Source organism: Podarcis pityusensis (genome assembly GCF_964106645.2).
Source record: "Podarcis pityusensis genome assembly, chromosome: 7".
Lineage (NCBI taxonomy): Eukaryota > Metazoa > Chordata > Lepidosauria > Squamata > Lacertidae > Podarcis > Podarcis pityusensis.
In genome coordinates, this window is record NC_138031.1 from 79,320,068 (window position 1) to 79,338,500 (window position 18,433).

At 41.7% G+C, this 18,433-nt stretch overlaps 1 protein-coding gene across 1 annotated transcript in view; it reads left to right on the forward strand.

Moving 5' to 3' along the window:
• Positions 1-18,433, forward strand: part of LOC308482032 (catenin delta-2-like) — a 241,044-nt gene that overhangs the window by 148,447 nt on the left and 74,164 nt on the right. The window contains exon 3 of the mRNA XM_081015020.1: positions 11,317-11,429. Coding sequence (XP_080871146.1) covers positions 11,317-11,429 — 113 coding nt within the window. The remainder of the gene's footprint in view (positions 1-11,316; positions 11,430-18,433) is intronic.

An 18,433-nucleotide genomic window follows, 5' to 3' on the forward strand; every position in this document is an offset into this window, starting at 1 on the left:
TGTTTGGATTCTCATGCCATGACCCTAGTGCATACAAACGCATGGTACTCTTCTGGCGTGAGATACCTTTTAATGATGACAATGGCATTTGTAAAGTAAAGCAAGCACTCCATTAATTTTTATAAGGATTCTGTTATTCAGATTAGCATATCACATTTGGGATTTACAATACCAGGAGTTATATTTGACTGCCTCCCAGCTGTATTTGTCCTGCTTTTATTCAAAACTGGGACAAAGCAAACTTGTGAAGCCTTTAGTTACTCTTGCAAAAATTTCTTCCTCTTCAAGCCAAATGTTCTTTTGTCCCAGAATTCCATATTTCTATTCAATAAATCCAATATATAGGGCTAGTTAAGTTGATTGTAAACTGCATTTACAAACTCTGAATTGTTCAAATGACAGTGTACGTTAGTTTCACATTATTCCTCTACATGGTTTAATCTATGCTGCCTCCTACTCAGAAAAGAAAAAGCTTTTTGAGAAAGTAACGTGGTAAGAGAAATATGACAGAGTTTTATTTGTAGTTGATTAGTCATCTGCCTTTTAAATTTAATCAAGTAGATTTGAATACATCAATAAAGTCTCAATAGGGGTGTCTTTTTGAGATCCTGGGAGAAATATAAGTGAATGGACAAGTTTATAAAAGTTACCACTCGCTGTTAGAATGGAAATACATCTTATTTTGAATCACTTTGGCAGTAACACATTGGAACCAAAACAGACAGAACTGCCAACAATTCAACATGTGACCTTAATGCAATTAACTTTTCCCTTATTGGCTGATATTGTTCCCTGCCAATGAGAGGCAGGGGGGTTGGGGAGGGTGGACATGATGTCCTGACTTCACGTGACATTCTGATGTGGGGGAGGGGCTCCTCTGGCCAGTGGTAGAGCTTCATGCTCTGGCACCGGGAGGCAGAGAGCAGGTGGGGCGCGTGTCCCGGGGGCATAGTGCATGTCCCGGGGGCGTGGGGCGTGCCCTGGGGGCATGGTGCACCTCCTGTGGGGGCGTGGTGCCCAGCATGGGCGGGGGGCAGCTGAGATGGCACCCCACCAGGATCGTGCTGCCAGGGGCAGTGCACTCCCCCTGCTCCCCTCTTCCTCCACCAGTGCCTCTGGCACTGAGGGGGTGGGCCCCATCAAAAAAAGACTGGGGCCCCCCACAGTGCCTCAGTCCCCATGAGCTGGTGCCCTTGCTGCCAATTAATCAACCAAAGCATTTGTTGATTAATCTACCAATTCAACATTTAAAGTTTGATGGTTTGTTGCTATGTTTGAGCCAGGGAGTAAATTATTACATCTTCTAAGGGTTTCTCAACTTCTGATCTATTTTGCAGTAGTGTTGTGTCTTTCACAGTGTTGGTCTGAGTTGAAATGTGGGTGAATACCAGGGTGGAAAGCGCAGCTGTGCAGCCACACAGAAGAATAAATGGGGGAAGGAATAGGGACATTTTAAAAAGCACTAGGAAACAAGTTGAAATGATTCCTTTCAATGGCTTTCTCCTGGCAATCCCTCTTCCCTATTTCACTCCTTCCTCCTGTATTGACAGGACCACAGACCATAATACCAAGGTAGGCATGTGGTTTAAGTGTACTGAGAAAAGTATGAGAAGGTGCTCTCTAGAAGTGTATTTGTGGTGTCAGAAATTTGCCCCATTAAAAGTGCAGACATGATCAACCTATGACAGTGGCCAAACTTGGCCTTCCAGTTGTTTTGGGACTACAGTTCCCATCATCCCTGACCACTGGTTCTGTTACCTAGGGATGGTAGGAGTTGTAGTCCCAAAACAGCTAGAGGGCCAAGTTTGGCCATCACTGACCTAGGGTTATAGGTCATTTGTGTAGTATCTGCTCTGCATGCAGAAGAATCCAGGTTCAATCCCCAGCAGCTCCATGTGGAGCTGGGAATGTGCTCTACCTGAAATCTTGGAAAGCCACTGCCAGTAGTATGGTAAGCCATCAATTTACCTTTGGGTTGCATTCTTGAAATTGTGCCTAATGCCAGCTGTGTATAGTCAAAACACATTGGGTGCAATGGCAGGTGGGATTGCCAAAGTCTCTCCCCCCCCCCCGACATCCTCCTCCTTCTCTTTCTTCCTTCCTTTCTTTCTCTTTCTTTCTTTCTTTCTTTCTTTCTTTCTTTCTTTCTTTCTTTCCTCTTCTTTGCCAACTGTGTAAAGTAGACTGTGCACAACTTAAATGTGCATAAGTTGTGGGCTTATTGTATGGACAATGAGCCAAATGGAGTAATGATCTGATTTGGTATAAGGCAGCTTTCTAAGTTTTTGTTTGCCATTGAAATCTTGCTTTTAAATTTGGCAGTTCATAACATGGAGAAACCAGGATAAAACAGAGGAAGAGATAAATGAATGCTTTGAATAAGGGGAGATGTAGATAAGTGGTGGGGCTGCCATATGTCTGGGATTTTGAAGGAGGAATTGATGTCCAGGGAGAATTTCCACTTTGCCCTGAATCTTAGGCAAGTCAAATGAAAAATTATGAGCTTTTTGGTGCTTTTGTGTGTGTGTGTGTGGGGGAAATCTAAAGAACTTTGGGGGTTGTCTAAAAAAAGCTCAGCATTTTCGGGGGGTCCTGGTTTTTACTTTTTGAAATATGGCAGCCCTATAAGTGGGGGTTTGAACAAATATTTGAACAGAACAAGTCAGTAACTTGGTGAAAAGGAGCAAAAATATAAAAGAAGAAACAAAATCAGAAGAAGAATACCATGAGCCCAGAAATACAATGGGTGTTTTCTGAAACTCTGTTGCAATGTGCTGACCTAGATATTCCTCTAGGAAGTTTAGGAAAATGTTGGCCTTTTTCATTTTTTGCCATGACCAATATACATCAGCTTATCTTTTTTTCCTTCTAGATCAAAGGAGCACTGTCCTATCTGATCACATCCAACATGGTTCTCTAAAACTTGCAAGGTTACCTTTTTCTCCCACACTGTTTCTAGCTAGAGACCTTGCCTCAGTTTGACCCTTTGTGTCACTTCTGAGTTCCTAAGACGGCATTACGAAAGGATTTTCATACACATTAAAATGAATCTGTCTGAAGTCTCTTAGATGTAGTTTGCAGAATAGTACTAGCAAGGACGTTTATATAGGGCGCTTGTTTTTATGAGGCAGATCAGATGTGAATTTGTTTTGCCTAATATGAGGACTAGAGAGCAGGGAGATCAGAAGCAAAAGGGGACAGGGTTTAATTATGCCACTAATTCTTATGTAGAAGTCCATGAGACACCTTTGTCTCTTGTGTTGCCCAAAGCCTCACAGGCAAGGAGAAGGTTTGCACAGGGTATATGAATGTTAAGGTGTCTGAATTTCTCAGACCTAGACTCTATGGGCTAGCTTAGCCCTTGCAGCCTTGAAATGTCCAGACCTTTGGGGCTTCTTGCACAGTTCCAGGACCTGGATGAAAAATAGCTCATGTTGTCCCATATTTCTATGTCAAAACCTCCCAGAAGTGTTTGATAATGAAAATGAAGCCAACACTACAGTTTCCCCCCAGCTGTAATCATTCAGGGGCAAGTAAAGTTTCATTTGCTGAGATTTCTTCTTCTGCACAACTGTTAAAGGTGAGGAGCTCTGTTCTCCTTATACATTTATTAAAATATATCTCTCATCCTTCCATTAAATTCAGATCTAAAGCTGATTATATACATTCAGCTAATTCAGTGTAAAACAAAACTTATCATTATCACAGAAGATAAACTGTAATCCTACATCCATTTACCTGGGAGTAAGCCCATTGAACTCAATGGGACTTACTACTGAATACAGTACACACAGGTACATATAGGATTGTTCTGTAAGATTAGCAATCATTAAGAGCCATTGAAAGCTGGCAAGAGAGGGTTGATTTCATCTGGCACCAAATATATGTTGAAAGAAGGTGTCAGGTGAACATTTTGGGGGGGACATTCCACATTTGGGGTGCCACAACAGTAAAGGCACTGTCTCTGCTAGCCAGCAAATTAATTACAGAAGGTTGAGGTACCCTGAGCTGATCATTTTATTTCATTGGTAGGTTTGCGCAGATGTTCTCCAGAATAAATGACTGACCTTAGTGGATGGCTTCCAGAGTAAAAAGAGTCTTTGTAATTAGTTGTTTTTGTTTAAAAAAACAAAAACATCTATCTGTATAACCAGTCTGCATCAATAAATCGAACAAATTACACTTAAGAACATAATCAAGGAATATTCAATATGACATATCACATAATAATTTGTGTATTAAAGTGTTAACATTACAGGGCATGCAGCCAGTGGACTTCAGATCAATATTCCAGAGCGTTGCTGGGCAATACCAGTAATGAAAAGAGAGGCTCCCTGTTGTTAAATAAATGTGGGAAGAAGAGAAAGGGTGGATTAATAGCTAAAGGCCTCCTCTTAAGAAGAGGCATCTCTGTAGAAAAACCAGAAGCATTTTTGTTAGGGATTGTAGGACAAGACCTGCCAAGGAAAATAAGGAACTTATTTATGTATGCTACAACAGCGGCAAGAGTCTTGGTAGCACAAGGATGGAAGAATGAGAAACCCCAACAAAAGAACAGTGGCAAGAGAAATTGATGAACTACATAGAACTGGCTAAATTGACATACAAACTGCTAGACAAGGACAACTGTGACTTCAAGGAAGAATGGGAACTTTATACAAATGATTTAAAAACACAACAAAATGAACTGGACTCCTTGGCAGGTTTTGAATAAACATACACAAATTTATTGTTGATAACATGATGGACAGATACGTAAGGATATATACAATTTTATAATATGCAGAGAAAATATGTGCAGCGAAATCAGGGAGAAGAGCTGAGGAAAGTCCTTTGGGGGGAGGGGGAATAAAAAAAGGGGTGAAATTATGTAGGTTTGACAATTTATATGGTTAATAATTATATGGTTTGACAATTTGTTATGTGGAAATTGAGCAATAAAAATATTTTTTAAAAGGAAAAAAAGAAGAGGCATCTCATTCTGCAGTGGGCTCCCAGCTATTTCATAACGTGCAACAAATTGTCTCTTTTCTTAGCATGCATAGTTTGCTTCCAAAAAATTGATACCATCACAGCCTACATTCTTTTCCTGTTTTCCTTGACACTGCTGCTCACTTTGTCTTTTTAAGCACTCCCCAATGTCATGATGGTCACCTCACCATTGTAATGTCACCTCCCTAGGCTTCCTTTGGCATCCTTGTGCCATTTTTCTGACACTACTTAAAAAAAACCCATGGTTTTGTTTATGCTCATCTTTGCACTGCAGCCTGGCCCCTGCAGATTTGCAGAGATGTAGTTGTTCAGTTCTCTAAAAACAACACTGTGTGATTTGCATAAAACTTTCATTACCTCCGGGATTTTTTTCAAAACAAGACAAAACAAAAACAAAACCCTGTCAGTGCAGGATGGCTCACTAGTCTTGGATTAACATTTTATGAGATTGTTCATTCTCCCCTGTTCATCATGAACAAAGAGAGTAGTTAATCAAAACAAATAAAAGTTGTGACAAAAGGCAGAACAGGTTCACTAGCTATTTTCCACCCAACCTGAGCAAAATGTTATTTCTAGTTCCTATATTTCCTATTGTTTGGTAGGGTATGGGATTTGCTGGCATGCTGGCTGTAGCTTTAATTACTTCTAGAATGGTTTGGGGAAAGAGTTTAGTGCATCTTGGAAAGTAATGTTGCTGCCGTTTGGTTTGATCAGTAAAGAATCTTTCAGAGCAGGCTTGCTTGAGGAAAGTTGTATCAGCTGTAACTAAGAGAAGGGAAGTTCCCACTTGGTCTTTCTCTTTGGGTGCACTAGAATTAGCACCACAGATGAGTACATACAAACATGTGCCATTCGAATGGGTCATCACCACAATTTATTGAGGAAAACCCAGTGCTTCTTTCTGGGGGTACACAGGGGTACACATACCCCTAAACATTTTGTGAATCTAACAGAAGAAGAACCTATTTTTTTAAATAAAAAAAATAGTTTCTTCTCTAGCACGGTGAATCGTCAGTTCCATTGCTACCCCCGATGGCGGCCTCATTTCCTGTCATGGTGTTTCCTGAGTCTCAGGCGGAAGCGAGCGTTTAATGTGTGAAGTAGGAGTTGAAATCTAGCACGGTGATTGTTCAGTTTCGTTGTTACCACCTCCGATGGCAGCTTCGTTTTCTTTCCCGGTGATTTTCTTGAGTCAAAATGAGAGTACCCTTAAACAGTTTTTTAGGAAAAAAGCACTGGAAAAGAACAACTTTTTTTTTGTACTGGAGTCCAGCCTTAGCCTGTAGGATTATATGTGATCAAGGGGTAGTTTTACATTCTATTTATTTATTTATTACATTTATATCACACCATATCTTTGAGGATCTCAGGGTTCTGTATATGTTCTACACAGGCATAGCCAAACTTGGCCCTCCGGGTGTTTTGGGACTACAATTCCCATCATCCCTGACCACTGGTCCTGTTAGCTAGGGACGATGGGAGTTGTTGTTGGAGGGCCAAGTTTGGCTATGCCTGATCTATACACATTCTCTCTCTCTCTCTCTCTCTCTCTCACACACACACACACACTTAATTTTCATAACACCTTGTAAAACTGGATAGTGAGATTCATGGGTAAACTGGGTCTACTTGGTCCTAGTCAAACATTCTAGTCCCTAGACCAGGGTTTCCCAAACTTGGGTCCCCAGCTGTTTTTGGACTACCATTCCCATCACCCCTGACCACTGGTCTGGCTAGCTGGGGAATGATGGGAGTTGTAGTCCAAAAACTGCTGGGGAAACCCTTCGCTGGTCTATGCTGACTCTCAGTCATGTAATAATAATATATTCAAACTTTCTTTTACACACTTGTGCAAGATTTACTGCATGAGGAAAGAGTTATGGAAGAAAATTTCTAGTACCTTGATATCAGTATTAAGCACTGGCTTACAATATTGAAGATCTCCATGAGACTGTGGAGAGCGCATATTCTAGATTGATAGAGAAGTATAAGGAACAGTCATAAAAAGAGGCTGTGTCCTCTTCAGAGTTCATCTACTGCACATTTTATTTTATTTTTTGAGTACCGCTTAGAAACGGTATAAAAACTGGAGACTTTTTCTGTCATATGAAGAGTTATTCTTGATTTGAGAAATTGTGCTGATTTATTGGTTTACTGCAAAATTGGTAGAGTTGGCTGAAACCTAACAGAGATGTTGGTCCTGAGCCTATTGCTTCTTTCAAAGCTTTTAGTTATGTTTCCAGACATGGTGCTAAGACCACAAACCCTTGCAATCTCATGTGCTGCCTCTTCAATTAATCACTTGTTACACAGTGTCCTGTCTGGCTGGAGGCCAGGGTGTTTATGGGAAATCTCTCTCTCTCTTCTACTGATATCGATAATAGATAAGGATGCCACCAGGAGAGGTGAGAAATGGTAACAGCAGAACTGACTGACAGAACTGTCATCCCCTATTGCTAAATCTATTCATAGAACAGACAATATAAATCAAGCGCCAACTACGGTTCTCTTTTCCACCAAGTAAGAGATGTGTTTAATATCTGTCATTTTCAGTAAAGGTGGGGGTAGATGGGGGAGAGAAGAGAAGAGTGTAAGTAAATTTGATGTATGTATGTTTCCCCCTAAGAATGAGTCGAAAAAATCCACGTGTGAAACAGCTGTAAAATGATTAAGAAAGAATGTGCAGATATTACAAGGGTTTGGCTTGGTCAGGTTTGAGAGAAAGAGAGTCTGAAAGACAATATTCAAAGAAGATTTTACCCCTCCTTTCCTCCAACCTGGAGGCAGCTTACTAAGGGCAGCTTAAAGGTAAAAGGGCCCCTGACAATTAAGTCCAGTCGTGAACGACTCTGGAGTTGCTGCGCTCATCTCGCTTTATAGGCCGAGGGAGCCTGTGTTTGTAAGTAAAACAACCTTGCAGTAATAAAATCACAATAAAATACAGTAAAATCAGCAGTGATAAGAATCTGTAGGACCTCACACAGAAGTCAATTTCCTATATGATCCAAGTGCCTAAACAAAAATGTATTCATTTTTTGTTTGGATACTTCTACTATGGGGACAGCCTGAATACCACCTAGGGGAGTGCATGTTAGTTTCCCATAAATCCATCAGATGTGATAACAGGTAGAGCTATTTAAATAAAATACTATTTTGTGAGATAGCAGCAAGAAGTGGAATATTTAGGCAGGAAATCAGAAGAGTTTAAGCAATTAAGAGTGCAAAACGTTCTGAAATAAGCATATGAACAAAGAACTTCACTGTTCTTTGAATGCAGAAGTGGATAAACTAATGAATGGATAAGCTATGATTGTTAATAGTCTTATGCCTAATTTGTGCTTTAAAGGGGCTTTGTTGGTTTGTGTTATTTTTCTTCTGCAGCAACTGCACTTTTTAGTCTTGTCAGGCACCTAGCAGTAGAAAGAAGCTGGTCATATTCTTTAGCTAATTACTGGTGTCTATGCAAACTTCCATTATAAAGTCGATGCCCGAAAGGCTATGTTGTTTTGAATACCTGCCCTTAATTTCTGCATTCCTACAGCACCTCACTAAGTTCCATTGCAGCAACCTGGTCAGGGACTAAGTAATATACCTGAAGGAGTGTCTCCACCTCTATCATTCAGCTCAGACACTGAGGTCCACTTCTGAGGGTCTTCTGGCGGTTCCCTCACTATGAGAAGTAAAGTTACAGGGAACAGGCAGAGGGCCTTCTCGGCAGTGGCACCCTCCCTGTAGAACACCCTCCCATAAGATGTCAGGGAGATAAAGAATTACACAACTTTTAGAAAACATCTGAAGGCAGCCCTGTATTGGGAAGTTTTTAATGCTTGATGTTTTACTATGTTTTTATATATGCTGTAAATTGCACAGTGTGGCTGGGGAAACCCAGCCAGATGGGCAGTGTATAAACAGTATAAGGACGGGGTATAAATAATCGATGATGATAGCTGCTACAGTCTTGTCCTGGGCAACTCATGACTGCTGTACAATTTTTTATTTTGTTTAGACTGTTCTGATTATGGATATTCTGGGGCATACTTGGTATGCCCCTTGTCTCTCTACAAGCCATTGATTTATTTTATATTATTAACACCCCTCTGGAGAGTTTGGGATTTCTTGGCACACTGATGCATAAGAAGATGCTTATTCTCATGTCTGTTAGTCTTATAGTCCAGCTTTTGTGTGTGTTTCATGTTTGCTGCAATCATGCGCAAAGCCTGCTGTGCTTCTGTGAAGGGGGAATTGCCTGCACTTTCAATGAGAGTGAATCCTGAAAGAAAAGAGAACCCTGCACAAAATTAAAACCCTCCTTTACTTGAAACGATAACTAGAAAAAGTCCTTTCCATCCTCTTCCTAAAATAATAAATAGCACATGCCAGCAATAACCCTCTAAAACACAGAACAACCAGACAGATATTGGACATCATTTGGCACCAACCATCAATTTTTAAAGCCTTTCTCAATAAAGCACAGTTACTGTATTTGAAGAAAATAATCTTTTATGATATTTTCCATTGCACCTTCTTTCAACTACTAGCATAATCCTTCTAGTCTGCCTTTTGGGTAGCATTGCCAACCATCTATTATTGCATACTAGTCTGACCAGTGAAAAGCATGTGCTATCAGGAAACTACTGTCTGAAAGCCAATGAACCCTAGGGGCAGTCCAACTGTTTTGTTCATTTATCCCTTCCTTTTCTTTGAACAGAAACCAGAGTAGCTTGCAACTGAAAATCAAATAAAATGCATACCCTCCAATATTTCTCCAATGAAAACAGGGACATCCTATTCCATAATGATAATTTTACTATTTATATCCCACACATCTTACTGGGTTGCCCCAGCCACTCTGGGCAACTTCCAACATATACAATAACATAATAAAACTTTAAACATTTAAAAAACTTACCTATACAGGATTTGCCTTCAGATGGCTTGTGGGTCAGATAACTCCATACCCTCCAGCATTTCTCCAATGAAAATAAGGACATCCCTAGGAAAATCGGGATATTCTGGGATCAAATCCAGAAACTGGGATTGCTTCTCTAAATCAGGGACGTCCCTGGAAAACAGGGACACTTGGAGGGACTGCGAATGGCAGTAAAATCATACCTGCAAATAATGATAAAACAAAATAGCTGCAGAAATAAACAATCTCATAATATAAACAATGCAACAACAAATCACAAGGGGGGGGGGACAACAACCAACATAAAAGTAGCAGCAGAAAATAAAAACATCTCCAAGAAATCCTCAACCCTAAAAGTGTTCAGTATTTCAGCTAGGTGGGTCTCCCTAAGGAGGGCACTCTACCTGATTGATCCAACACCCAGATCTGCCAAATTTGCTTATTGGCACATGCTAGGCCAGGCATAGGCAAACTCCAGCCCTCCAGAGGTTTGGGACTACAATTCCCATCATCCATAGCTAACAGGACCAGTGGTCAGGGATGATGGGATTGTAGTCCCAAACACCTGGAGGGCCGGAGTTTGCCTATGCCTGTGCTAGGCTTTTCTAGGGCATGCCAGATTCCATTTGGGTCACCCATGAACTGGGAACTTCTGCCGCATAGTCCACCATAACTTTGACCCCTAGCCTCATACATTCCCTCCCACCCCCCGCCGCCCTCGGCCCAGCCAGGGCGAGGTGGGCAATACTTTTTTTAAAAGTCCAGCAGCCTTGAAAATAAGGGATCAGCAGCCAAAATAAGGGATTTTGCTTAGCTTATGCATGTCGGGGCTGCCGTCGTCCTGGCGCAAGGAGTTCCATCGGCCCTTCCCCGCCCAAGAGAGAGGAAGGGAGGAAGAGAGACTCTCACCTGCAAGCCCGGCATGAGATGGTTGTGGCACTGCCCTTCTGTGTCCCTCGCCATCCCCTCCTCTTCCTCCTTCCTCAGGCTGCCTCCTCAGCCGCCTCCGGCTTCCCCTGACAGTGCGGCGGAAGTCTCGCAAGAGAGGGGCTGCCCGCCCGCTCACCGCCACCCATCTCCTCATGACGCGCCCCTGAGGGGGAAAGGGAGAGATGGAGACACGGCAGCTCATGTGCACGCACTCTCTTGTGGCAGAGGACCCTGAGCCGCTGCTTCTCTCCTGAGCCAGGCGAGCATGAAACCTGGGAAATTTAAGGGACATCATCAATCCGGGACAGCAGTGGGACACAGCACTGGGATAAGGGAGTTTCCCGCCAAATAAGGGACGGTTGACAGCTATGACCAGTGGGGGGAGAGACAGAGGGTCATCCTGAAACCAGGAACAAGGAAGCTTCTTGGATACATATTACCTGGATTTCACAAAGTTTGTAACAGAAGTGTGTTTTGCATTTCAGGAGTTACAGTTTGAAAGGCTTACCCGAGAACTTGAGGCTGAACGCCAGATTGTCGCCAGCCAGCTGGAGAGATGTAAACTGGGATCTGAGACTGGAAGCATGAACAGCATTAGGTATCGTATGAGAGTTATTGTGTTATTTCTCCATAACTGATTGGCATTGATAATGGATTGTGTTCCTCCTCTGACATATCAGGGTGGAGCTGTGATTTATTAGCAAAGAGAAAATGATTGTGAATCGTGGGCAAAAATAGATGTCGCAATTACTCGTGAAAACTGTGGAGGCAATGAAATAATTTGACTTCTGAATCTGCTAGGTTTGGCTCCTTTTTCTCATGCACTGGGATAAGAAAAATAAATGCAGCGAAAAATAAATGCAGCTTTTTGGCATGTGAAAATGGAGAGAGTGCCCCAGATCATTTCCTGTCACACAAACATAACTTGTGGAAATATATTACTGGATAACCTTTTGGTCATTCTTCTAGTTGGATCATTTTAGTAGAGAAATTATTTATGCATTTTAAAATATGTATGATTTTTTTAACTGCAATGTTCTGAAATCTGGTTCTTCTTGTATCTCTGGGAAATAATGAGAAAAATGTTCATGCAGGTAGCATGATTCCGTATGCAGAATTATAATGGTGCTATTAGATTTAACTTTTAAAAGGTTCGATCTAAGCAGAGACTTGCATGGAATACTAAATTTAGGTTGGTATCTTAGGTTGCTTGTCTGAAGGCATGATTAGGCTTGTAAAGTGAATTTGTAGTAGAAGATCATTCTTGTAAGAGGACGAAATGATTACACTGGAGATGATCCTCTAAACATTTCTAAACAATTGCATAATATTAATGAGATGTTGACAGAAGAATAGCCCAGTTATTGCTTCGTGATAATAGGCCATACACTTCATGGAGCCAAATTTGCAAATAATTAAAAAAGCACTTCAAGTCTGATGATATGCCAGAAATTTGAGAGACCCGGAAAACAAAATAAAATTCAAATAATTGCATAGTAATTTCTGGTTAGTCAAAATCCTTTAAAACATTATTTTATTTTAAATAATTGAGCAAATGCAAGAAGGGGGTCAAAAGGTTCGCAATGTGGTTTCAAGATACTGCCAATCTGTTCTTAAATGTGTGCATTGATTCTTGGTGTTTTTTAAGCGTCTAAAGGCACAGTGGCAGTATTGTAGTCATTGATGTTAATCCGACATGTGATTATTGCTAATTTTATACATTTCCCCTAAACGCTCTTCCTAACAGTAGGAATATTGCCTGATCTCAGTGGGGGCCTGGAACAGAATCCCCATGTAAATAGGGGGTCACCTGTACTCCTAGGACAACTGAAAGAAGTTCTTGCATTTATGTCCACCACTATTAACAAAGTGCACCCCTTCACTGTGGGATATTAGCAACTATATCCTAGGCTACCCTTCCTGAATCCCAAAATGGTTTTCAGCCTTCTAAGGGGACAGTGGACATGATTTTCATTGCAGAGAGCAAAACCAAGCCCTGTATATAGGATTTATTGACCTGACTAAGGCCTTCAACACTAAATCGTAATGCCCTGTGGACTGTCTTTCTGAAAATTGGCTGCCCAGATACATTTGTGAACATCATTCAGCTCCTTTGTGATAATATGACAGCAAAATCACAGGTAACAATGGCTCTCAAAGTGAACCATTCACAGTGGGATCAGGTGTTAAACAGGGTTGTGTTATTGCCCCAACTCTATTTATTATTTTCACTGCCATGAATCTACACATTGTCGAAGGGAAACTCCCCACCAGGGTAGAAATCATATATCAAACAGATGGAGAGCTCTTTAACCTGAGTACACTGAAAGCAAAGAGTAAGGTTACCATAACTTCTGTCATAGAGCTTCAATATGCTGATGACAATGTAGTGTGTGCACACTCAGAGGATGACCTCCAAACCATCCTAAATAGTTTCACAGAAGCTTATGAAAAGCTTGGCCTATCGCTCAACATCCAAAAAACTGGCTACACCAACAAGCACAAACCAACCTCTCTGCAGCACCACTAATCAAACATAATGGTATAACATTGGAAAAGGTCAATCACTTCTCCTACCTGAGCAGCTATTTTTCCACAAGGGCAGACATTGATGCCAAAATCCAGCATTGCCTGAGCTCTGCGAGTGCAGCTTTCTCCCAATTGAAGTGCAGAGTCTTTGAGGACCGGGACATTCTCAGGGAAACCAAAATGCTTGTTTACAAAGCTATTGTACTACCAACCTTACTATATGCTTGTGGAACATGGACCACTTATAAACACCATCCCCAACTCCTCAAAAGATTCCATCAACAGTGTCTCTGAAAAAATTTACATGTCACTTGGGAAGACAGGCAAACTGGAAGACAGGCAAAGATCACCAGTGTCAAAGCAATGATTATTCAACTTTGTTGGACTGGTCATGTTGTGTGGATGCCTGATTATCGTCTTTCAACGCAACTACTCTATGCCAAACTTACAGTAAAAATGGAAAGCGTAATGCTGGCAGTCAACAAAAGAGGTTTAAAGACTCTCTTCAAGGCAAATCTAACAAAAAGTAGCATAAACACTGACAACTGGGAAACAATGTCCTGCAAGCACTTCAATTGGAGAACAGCCTTTACCAAAAGTGTCATAGACCTTAAAGACGCTCAAACTCAGGACGAAAGGGAGAAATGTTTGGCAAACCCTCACCTTGATCAACTCCCGCCCGAAAACCTATGTCCCCAATGTGGATGGACATGTGGATCCAGAACTGGCCTCCACAGTCATTTGCAGAGTCACTGTTAAGGCTGAGTTCATGGAAGACAATCTTACTTAGCCAAGAGTGATCGCCAAAGAAGAATAAGATGCTGATTTACAAATTTGTATCATAAACACAGGAAGGAGAGAAGAGGCTATTAGTTACATTGGGAAATTAACCACCTTGAACTGAGGACCTGAAATCACGATCATGTGTTATAAACGGTGCTTCTTTGTACAGCTCCAGCTGCTGTGGAAGGTAGAGAATTGTGTTTGGAAACACATGGTTACAGAAGTTGGGCGCCATCCCTACTCTCTACTGAGTCATAGCATAATTGAGGGGGGCGTATTTCCAAGTGCTTACCCAGGGTCTGTGTTCTTTTGATAATCGAGACTGTCATAGTTTTGAGAAATATGATTTATTCACATATTTACACCTGAATTTAGATGGAGGGAGTCAAGATCTTACAGCACAGTCATCTCAGGAGGGGCTTGTTTCCCACAGCAATGCAGCAGTAGAGTCCAAGGCATCTTTCCCAGTCTGCCTTCAGCCAAAATTATTCTGCCTATTCCAAGTCTCCTGCTGTGCCAAAGGCCCCAAACTCAAGTGTGACATCATGCCCAGTTACCCTGGCAACTTTCCAAATCACCTGCCTCTGTTCATACCTCAGGGCAGGAGGAAAAAAGACCGTTTTCTTACATTGCCAGTGACCCTGTATTGTTTCTTAATGGCCCTAGCTTAGCCAGGTCATTTTGCATAGTCTAGCCCAGGAATTCCTCTGCAGCTTGTATTTCTCCTTTCATCTCCCAATTAGTCAAAATCCTACCATTTATTAATTTCTAGGGTTTAGGGTAAGGTTACCAGATGACCCCGTTGCCTGGGGACAGTCCCCGGATTGACAAATCAGTCCCTATACAAAATCCATTGAAGTTGAAAAGTGTCCCAGGATTCATTGAAAAAAATCTGGTAACCTTAGAACTTTAGGGTGCTCCTCAGGGCTTTTTTAAAGCTGGAACTCACCAGAACTTAGTCCTGGCACCTCTCAGGTGGGCACCATTGCCATTATAAGAGAACATGGGAGGTTTTCATGGTGAGTTCTGGCACTTCTTTTTCTAGAAAAATAGAACTGGTTTCTTCCCCCAAAAAACCTCTTTAACAATATAGACACATTTGTTTGTAGGGAAGAATGCAGAGTAAGCAAAGCTAACATAGCTGGAGTCCCCACTATGTTACAGCAAATATTGCCATGTAATTATATTCATTTTCTAAAATCACAATCTCCCTTTTGACTCAATGGGAGATCTCAAGGAGGATGCAGTGTATTCCATGTATTATTCTGTGTAAAATGAGGAGGATAGGCATGCATCCTAGAGTTGCTCTGATCAATGTTTGGTCATTTTCACTTGAATACCAAACCAGGCTGCAGTGAAAAAGTGAAAACCCCAAGTCTGATCTTTCAGTACATTGTATGCTGATTTCCTTATGTACTTCCACAGCCACTAACACTCAAATTAGTTATATATAGTACCAAACTGATGCAAACGGCTTTCTTTTCTTACTAATTTAGGAATAGGTCACATTATTCTGATGAGTGTTTCCTTTGAAACCCTAGAACTGACCCCCTTTTCATTCTTTTTTTGTTTCCCTTTACTTTTGGCTGGTGCCTTTCTTGCCTTCCTGACTTTGGCAAGATGTGAAATGAACAGTAGGGGCTGTATCTGGAACTTGAAAGGAGATGGGCTCAGTGTCATAATAAGGCTTTTCCATTTGTATGCTGCTCCAACCCTACTCATGAGGAAAATCAGTTACCATGGGATTCAGTATTGGAGACTCTTTGTGAATTGGAACAAAAGCATAATAAAGCTATTATGAGGAGCTTCACTGAATGGTTTAAAAAGAGACTTGGTGGTGATTTCCAGACAAGGGAGCATTGGAAACGATAAAGTTGATTATTATATCATGAAAGTAAACTGTAAGTTGCAGCACTGGGTGGGTTTTTTAATAAAAAAAATTGCAATGCAAAATGTTATTGCGTCGAAGAACTTAAAATTTTGAACAAATAGGCTTAAACACTATGCTAATGCTAAGAAAATGGACACGGGTGGCGCTGTGGTGTAAACCACTGAGCCTTGGGCTTTCTGATCGGAAGGTCGACGGTTCGAATCCCCATGATGGGGTGAGCTCCCGTTGTTCGGTCCCAGCTCCTGCCCACCTAGCAGTTCGAAAGCACATCAAAGTGCAAGTAGATAAATAGGTACCGCTCTGGCGGGAAGGTAAACGGTGTTTCCATGTGCTGCTCTGGTTTCACCAGAAGCAGCTTAGTCATGCTGGCCACATGACCTGGAAGCTGTCTGCGGACAAACGCTCCCTTGGCCAGTAAAGCGAGATGAGCGCCGCAACCCCAGAGTCGTTCGCGACTGGACTTAACTGTCAGGGGTCCTTTACCTTTACCTTTAATGATAAGAAAAGCAATTATAAAAATCACAAATCCCTCTTTGCAGCACATAGACCAGTGATGGCCAAACTTTGCCCTCCAGTTGTTTTGGGACTACAATTCCCATCATCCCTGACCACTGGTCCTGTTAGCTAGGGGTGATGGGAATTGTAGTCCCAAAACAGCAGGAGGGCCAAGTTTGGCCATCACTGACATAGACAAACCCTATTGGCTGTATATAAAAATGGTATTTTTTTTCTGAAATCTTTTGTATATTTGTAGAATTTCCAGGGATCAACCAAGTTACATGTTACCCATGCTAAATGCACATGGTTATCCCATGAATATCCAGTCACGTAGAGAGTGCGGAAGATGCACAAGGAAACTGGGCTGGGCTGCAAGATACATGTTACATGAGCATCTTCTGCATCTTCTGCAATCCTCTCAAGGCAAATTTACAGCCTCCCAGATCATGGACACTGAGCCAAAATCTATGAGCTTTTTAGATCATGCCCAGTTGCTCACATGAGCATGCAAGGTCAACATTTTGAGAGAGGCTGAAGCAAGTCACTAATTTTGACCAGTGACTTCAATCTTAGTGAGACCAAACTCCCTGAAGTGGCTGGTCTTATTTAGCCATACAAGTACTTTTGAAGCCTTCTGAACACATACAATGGTTACATGACATGATGACAGAATGTAACATGTCTGTAGTCCTATGGGCTCCACTATATTAGACAAAGCGCTGCCATCTTATATGACTTACACATCTGCCTAAGCAGAACAATAACGAAAGCAGTCATAAGCCAGGTCTTGTGACTTGTTGTGCAACAATTTTGTACTGTTACTTTACCATGGATACAGGAAATTGCAAAGCGGTGGAGTATTTGCTTTGAAATTTCTTGATGGTGCAGTAATTGTGAATAAGCATCACGTTCAGTACCCTCATTGTTGACTCAGTGACTATCTGTTTGCTTGTGTTTGTGTGTGTCTTTAAAACAAATACATCTTATAAACTCTATTGTCAACAACCCAGAAAACATGTTGTTGGGCAGTATATAAATGTTTTAAACAAAATAAAACTAATAATATGCAAACATGAAGCCACTAGAAAGCTCAGTCAGGAGATGATAAATAAAAGCTTATTTAAAGGTAAAGGTAAAGGGACCCTGACCATTAGGTCCAGTCGTGACCGACTCTGGGGTTGCGGCGCTCATCTCGCTTTATTGGCCGAGGGAGTCGGCGTACAGCTTCTGGGTCATGTGGCCAGCATGACTAAGCCGCTTCTGGTGAACCAGAGCAGCGCACGGAAACATCGTTTACCTTCCCGCTGGAGCGGTACCTATTTATCTACTTGCACTTTGATGTGTTTTCGAATTGCTAGGTTGGCAGGAGCAGGGACCGAACAACGGGAGCTCACCCCGTCGTGGGGATTTGAACCGCCGACCTTCTGATTGGCAAGCCCTAGACTCTGTGGTTTAACCCACAGCGCCACCTGCATCCCTAAAGCTTATTTAATTGATTGCAAATGTACTGTATAGGTTTCCCCCTTCTGCCAAGTGGTAAAGAGTGACCTCCCACTATAATAATCTGTACAGGAACAGGTCAGCATGAAGTGGGGGGGGGGGAGCAAAATATGAAAGGACAGTAGAAAAGGAGATGAGAGGAAGACTGATGCAAAGCTTATGGAGTTTTATCATTGACATAAATCAATACATTTCTGCCAAAATATTCTACCACAAATCAGGAATTTTATGTCTGTTATAGGACACATTTTGCTCACCAATCTCTACCATTTTCCTCCTCCATTGCTCCATATGACTACAGTAATGTGGCTTCCAGTTATGGTTCTTTCATCATGGTTCCCAAAAATGGAAATGTGGCTCTCAGTTTTCATGAATACCTCCTTGAAGTGGAGGGCAGATTT